The sequence below is a fragment of the Oncorhynchus tshawytscha genome, linkage group LG01, assembly GCF_018296145.1.
Source record: "Oncorhynchus tshawytscha isolate Ot180627B linkage group LG01, Otsh_v2.0, whole genome shotgun sequence".
Taxonomy (NCBI): domain Eukaryota; kingdom Metazoa; phylum Chordata; class Actinopteri; order Salmoniformes; family Salmonidae; genus Oncorhynchus; species Oncorhynchus tshawytscha.
In genome coordinates, this window is record NC_056429.1 from 58,597,282 (window position 1) to 58,604,145 (window position 6,864).

General features: G+C 41.5%; 1 protein-coding gene across 5 annotated transcripts in view; it reads left to right on the plus strand.

Moving 5' to 3' along the window:
* The window catches only part of LOC112254212 (ras guanyl-releasing protein 3), a 44,074-nt gene extending 42,229 nt beyond the window's left edge, over positions 1-1,845 (plus strand). For 4 of the 5 annotated variants that reach the window (XM_042323626.1, XM_024426554.2, XM_024426563.2 and 1 more), the window contains one exon: positions 159-1,845. In XM_042323626.1, the coding sequence (XP_042179560.1) occupies positions 159-275 (117 nt within the window). In that variant the 3' untranslated portion in view covers positions 276-1,845. Of the gene's footprint in view, positions 1-153 lie in introns of all 5 variants that reach the window. The other variant, XM_024426571.2, reaches the window with a different exon arrangement.
* Positions 1,846-6,864: the final 5,019 nt, after the last annotated feature.

Sequence of the window (6,864 nt, forward strand, 5' to 3'; positions counted from 1 at the left end):
CTAATTGTAAAGAAAAACAAGAATACAATAACTGAATGTCTATTTACAGTAGTGACTTCTTGGGAATACCTGGCTAGTGTGTTCCTGTCTTCTCTCCTCTATCGTGACCTCTGAGTATGTGACTACAGTACGTGTCTCTCCTCTTGCACTCAGGACAGCTGACTTGGAGACACCAAGGGCCGAACCCAGGGCTCCAGGAGGCCTTTGGAAGCCCGTATCAGGAAGCTCTCCTCACTGGGCGAAGTACTTGGCTGCTTGAGGCCCTCGTTTGGTGACCTGGAGTAGGATGGACAGCTGTTCAGTGAACCATATATGAATACTGATGTTTAATCCCGAACCAGGGATGTGAGTGATGGGACTGAAAAAGCCCTTGTCCTCAATGCTCCCCAGCTCTACACACCCTGCCTTCACAACCCATCAGTGTCATTGGAAAAGGATCCTGGACTACTTACAGTACATGTGATTTAGGTTTGTTGGGGCTCACCAATGTTTGACTGACTGAACGTAAATGAGCGGGTGTCCACCTGTGCCTGTATGAATGTCGGAGCATGTACATGCTTCCTATTGAATTTCTGTGTGGTCTGTGGAGCACATATGTGTGTTATCTACTGTTGATTTGCTGAAAATATTAAGTTATTTGGGTCACGTGGCTTAGTTGCAATAATGTATCATGTTTGATTGACATTTTGAGGACACTGAATGTTTTATGATGGACTGGGTGGGGGATGCAAAGTGAGAATGCATTTGGAGATGTGAGAATGCATTAATAAGAGATCAAGATGTAAAGCAATAGAAAGTTAAAGGTGAAGATGAATATGAGGGAAAAAGTGGCAGGTACATTGTTTCTAAGGGTAATGGATTAAAAGTGGCATGACATGTGGCATGACAACTGATGGTCGTTTATGAGCCAGTTCTATATCTTAGTCTGGAATACAAGAAATAGTACTTGTTGTGTTAGCATGAGGAAAAGAACAATACAACCACTGAGAGTTGTGTTATAAATTTAAGGAAAAGTTGTCTTTTGGTTAGTCAAGAAAGCATTATTGTTTTCAGTCTTATTTCAAAGGGATTTGAACTCTGTATCCACTCAGGACAATGAGGTAAACTACAGATACTTTACATTTATTTATGGGTTTAGGTATGTGATATTTCATATAGTCAGGCGATTCAATGTTTAAAGTATTCCGGTTATTTCAAAGCCTTGCAGGCTGAATATGTGAATATGGGTCAACAATGTTTCTCATTGTTCACATAAATAGAGACACCATTTGAGTGACCTTTGACCTATTTTCATCAGCTGAAGAATCAAGCCTGTTGCATTCAGGCAGAGGTAATGGAATCTCCACTAAGCCTTCAGTCAGTGGAGCACTGATTACGCACTTGCTTACAGTGGCACCAGGTGTGAGCCCAGGTGCTTGTGCGGTGGTTGCCAGGCATCAGTTGAGTGAGCAGGTAAGTTCCTCCATCACCAAGGATACAGCAGGTTACGTAAGGGGAGGGAGTTTATTTTCATCTGTAGAGACTTCTTGTAGGGCCTCAAGAAGTAGGTACGGGCAGGTGAGTTTGACATGGAGGTCTCTGTAATGACAATAGAGTCTGACCTTCTGTTCGACAAAGTAAGACAGAGCCAAGAACAGGACTGCAGGGTCAGAGGACTCCATGTTGGGGGAGAAGCATGGGGGAAATATTGTGTATATTTGCAAGAGATATCCAAGGCTTCATATACAAGAGCTAAAAAGGTCCAATGCAGCCATTTTTTAAAAACTTAACATCAAATCATTTTTGTGTAACGATTAAGTACCATACTGTGATTGTTTTCAATTAAAATGGTCAAAAAGAAACACATAGATTCTTAGCAAAGAGCAATTTCTCAAGCAATAATTTTGCTAGGACTGTCTGGGAGTGGTCTGAGAGGGGAGGGGAAAACGAGCTGTTATTGGCAGAGAGGTTTGGAACTCTCTTTCTTATTGGACTATTAACTAATTTACCTCCTGGTGATGTCAGTGCTTAGTGGGTGACACGAGTCGGTGCAATATCACTCTCTTTGCTGCTGGACTACTCATGGATAATGTGTTATTCCTGCAAGGTCTCCTAAACCCACAATATCATCATACCTGGCTGAAATCAAGGACAGCAAAGTGTTGTGATGCCACAGAGGTTCTTTCCATATGCTTGGCTGAGCTGCTTTCGAGTACATTGGTTTGCATAAGCTCTCATTGATCTTGGTGCCAGATCTTATATAGCTCTACTGGGGCTGTTACGTGTTGGGTATTGAGAACATACACATGCATGTATAATGTTACACTAATGAATGCCACTAAGCTGACCTTTGAATTCTCTGCTTGTCTCACACTCACATACACTTATATATACAAATGTATGTGGACACCCCTTCAAATTAGTGGATTTGGCTATTTCAGCCACACCCATGCTGACAGGTGTATAACATCAAGCACACAACATTAGCAGTAGATTGGCCTTACTGAAGAGCTCAGTGACTTTCAATGTGGCACCGTCATAGGATGCCACCTTTCCAACAAGTCAGTTCTTCAAATTTCTGCCCTGCTAGAGCTGCCCCGGTCAACTATAAATGCTGTTCTTGTGAAGCAACAACAGCTCAGCTGCAAAGTGATAGGCCACAAAAGCTCACAGAACGGGACTGCCGAGTGCTGAAGCACGCAGTGCCTAAAAATGGTCTGTTATCAGTTGCAACACTCACTGCCGAGTTCCAAACTGCCTCTGGAAGCAACGTCAGTACAATAACTGTTTGTTGGGAACTTCATGAAATGGGTTTCCATCAGTGGGGACTGCTGAGGGGAGGACAGCTCATAATAATGGCTGGAACGGAGCAAATGGAATGGCATTAAACACATGGAAACTATGTTTTGATAAGATGGCGTCGAAGAGGATGGCTGACTTTTTACATGCTCTTAACCATCAGTTTTTTTGCAACTTATTTCTTAACTTATTTTGTATGTAATGTTGCAGCTACCATCTCCTATGACTGAAAATAACTTCTGGACATCAGAACAACGATTACTCACCACGAACTGGAAGAAGCTATATCCCTTAACGAATCCGACGAGAAGGATATACTGCTTTCCTGGGAACAGGCCCAAATCCCCATCATTTGCGTGAAGAAAAGATGGAGGAAAAGAGGGCAAAGTTCGGGATGCCTTCTGAGAATCCGTAGGCGAGCGAGTAAACTCCCACTGCCATCCGTTCTACTTGCTAACATGCAATCATTGGAAAATAAAATTGATGACCTACGATTACCCTACCAACGGGACATTAAAAACTGTAATATCTTGTTTCACCGAGTCGTGGCTGAATAACGACATGGATAATAGAGCTGGCAGGATTTTCCATGCACCGGCAAAACAGAGAAGAAGCTATGTCTGGTAAAACGAGGGGTGGGGGTGTGTGTCTTTTTCTCAATAATAGCTGGTGCGCGATATCTAATATTGAAGAAGTCTCAAGGTATTGCTCGCCTGAGGTAGAGTACCTTATGATAAGCTGTTGACACACTATCTACCAAGAGAGTTCTCATCTATATTATTTATAGTCGTCTATTTACCACCACAGACCGACGCTGGCACTAAGACTGCACTCAAACAACTCCATAAGGCCATAAGCAAACAAGAAAATGCTCATCCAGAAGTGGCGCTCCTAGTGGCCGGGGACTTCAATGCAGGAAAACTTAAATCCGTTTTACCACATTTTTACCAGCATGTCACATGTGCAACCAAAGGGAAAAAAACTCTAGACCACCTTTACACCACACACAGAGATGCATACACGACGTGTACTCAAAGCATCCGTGGACCAACTGGCAAGTGTCTTCACTGACATTTTCAACCTCTCCCTTACCGAGTCTGTAATACCTACATGTTTCAAGCAGACCACCATAGTCCCTGTGCCCAAGGAAGTGAAGGTAACCTGCCTAAATGACTACCGCCCGGTAGCACTCACGTTGGTAGTCATGAAGTACTTTGAAAGGCTGGCCATGGCTCACATCAACAGCATCCTCCCGGATACCCAAGACCCACTCCAATTCGCATACTGCCCCAACAGATCCACAGGTGACGCAATCTCAACCATAATTGGGTAGAACAGGCTCATGGTAATGAAGCGGAAATAAGTGGAATGGTATCAAATACATCCAACACATGGTTTCCATGTGTTTGATGCTATTGCATTTGCTCCGTTCCAGACAGTATTATGAGCTGTACTCCTCTCAACAGCCTCCACTCGTTTCCATGGCTGATCAGCCGCGTACAAGCCTAAGATTGCCAAGTGTCGGCTGGAGTAGTGCAAAGCTTGCCGCCATTGGATTCTGAGGCAGTGGAAATGCGTTCTCTGGAGTGATGAATCACGCTTCACCATCTGGCAGTTCGACAGACGAATCTGGGTTTGGTGGATGCCAGGAAAACGCTACCTGCCCAAATGCATAGTGCCAATTGTAAATTTTGGTGGAGGAGGAATAAGAGTCTGGGGCTGTTTTTCATGGTTTGGTCTAGGCCCCTTAGTTCCAGTGAAGGGATATATTGACGCTATAGCATGCAATGATATTCTAGATGATTCTGTGCTTCCAACTTTGTGGCAACAGTTTGGGGAAGGCCCTTTCCTGTTTCAGCATGACAATGCCCCCGTGCACAAAGCAAGGTCCATACAGAAATGGTTTGTCGAGATCGGAGAGGAAGAACTTGACTGGCCTGCACAGAGCCCTGACAACTCCCTCGAACACCTTTGGGATGAATTGGAACGGCGACTGCGAGCCAGGCCTAATCGCCCAATATCAGTGCTCGACCTAACTAATGCTCTTGTGGCTGAACGGGAAGCAAGTCCCTGCAGCAATGTTCCAACATCTAGTGGAAAACCTTCCCAGAAGAGTGGAGGCTGTTATAGCAGGGGACCAACTCCATATTATTGCCTGTGAGTTTGGAATGAGATGTTTGACGAGCAGGTGTTCACATACTTTTGTTCATGTTGTGTAATTACCACAAAATGACTTTGCTTGTTTTGAAAAAGGTTCTGAGTTATCATGTCTATAAGGGATATTACGACAATAACAACTTCTACAACGACATACTTTTTTTTGTATGTGGGACACATTCCAACAAGACTTGATATTATTTCTGTCAAATTATTGTCAACAATATTGATGACACTATTATCAACATTAACTGGTCTACTTGAGAAAAGTGTGTTCTCACTTGATTGTACGTTTTTCATCTATTTTCATACTGTCTAATGTATTGTTTATGTAGAGCATTTTCTAGCATTGTTTAATTAGCCATTCTGTGCCAATTTTATTTTATTTGTTGATGTGGCAAATTTATACACATTTTTATCATGTACTGTATAAAACTACAGATTTTCAGCACCTAGTATTCAGTTTAGAATTGTCAGATTGTTATTGAAGGTTACCACAGAAAACTCTCATTCAATGCTTTCCTGAAACCAATCATATGGCAGTGTTTTTACTCCTTGTGTATTTTTTGAAACAATGCAATGTACCGTCTCTAGCCCTGTTACCTGCTGACAGTCTTTGTTTGAGGGAAAAGTAAAGCCAACACATATTCTGAGGCCAAAAAAACTGTCACTGCAGTCCAATATCAGATCCATTATTAAAGAGGCAGAATTCACCAACTAATCAAACTTGAATACTGGATTTATGTATATAATATGAATGCACCCCTGGCTGAAGCTGAAGCGCAGCTGGGTCATGCAGCAAGACAATGATTCAAAACACACAATCAAGTCTACATGAAAATGGTTAAAAAGCAATAAAAAAAATGAAACTTCATAGGCTACATCCAAATATATACATTACCTCGGTCAAAATTACAATTTATATTTATGTGTTAAACGCATTACCTTGACGGATTATGTTGGGGTTATGGTCTTTAAAAACAGTGTATTTTTGAACAAAGGAAAAATAAAGAAAAATAAGTGATGATAATATAATGTATTTATAGAAGTTTTACATTATTCCTATGAACCATCTGCTGTTAGTAGCCTACTCATTTCCCATATCTTTTCATATTTCACTTTTATGTATACATCTGCTCTATACTGTGCTACAATGTTGTCCTGTTCCATCTTGTCGACCATGTGCTATGGGTTGATTTGCCAAATCTGTCTTCTCTCTCTATCCCTGCTTAGACCTATGTGTGTTGTATCTTCACTGGGGGGCACCATGTCTTAAAGATAAACCCCTGGAGTGCTAAGAATTCTGTTTCTCCATATGTGGCATGTAAACTATCGACCTTTACACTGTAAACAGCCAAATAAAAAATCGACTCCTGTTTATCAGACTGGAGTACCAGTATTTTTTTTACATGTTGAACCAGTGGGATGTAGAGAGGGAAGATGGGGTGTCCACAACAGGATGTCTCCCACAGAAAGCAAATACAGTTCATTTAGATCTAATTTAGAAAGAGGAAGCAACATCTGGGAAAATGCCTTTCATGTTCTATTAAAATGTCTGAATTCACTGTCATCTAAAGTGAAATGGGAAATGTAAAATGTGTGTTATCAGACACCACCCCCTAGTGGTGGCCAAATGGCACAGATCATGTACAATTTATCATTGTAAATCAAACATGCCAAGTGATATGGAAGCTCGTTCCCGCCACGAAAAAAATGAACCTGACTACCAGTTATGAGATAGTAAGTCGGAATTATGAGTCTTTGTTATGAGATATGTAAGTCATATATAAATTCATGTCATAATGAGATACTAAGTCAATTATGAGATAGTAAGTAACTTTCTCATACAAATAACTTACTATCTCATAATTGACTCATTATGAGATACAGTCCTGTAAAAAGTATTTGCCCACTTTCTGAATCTCTACT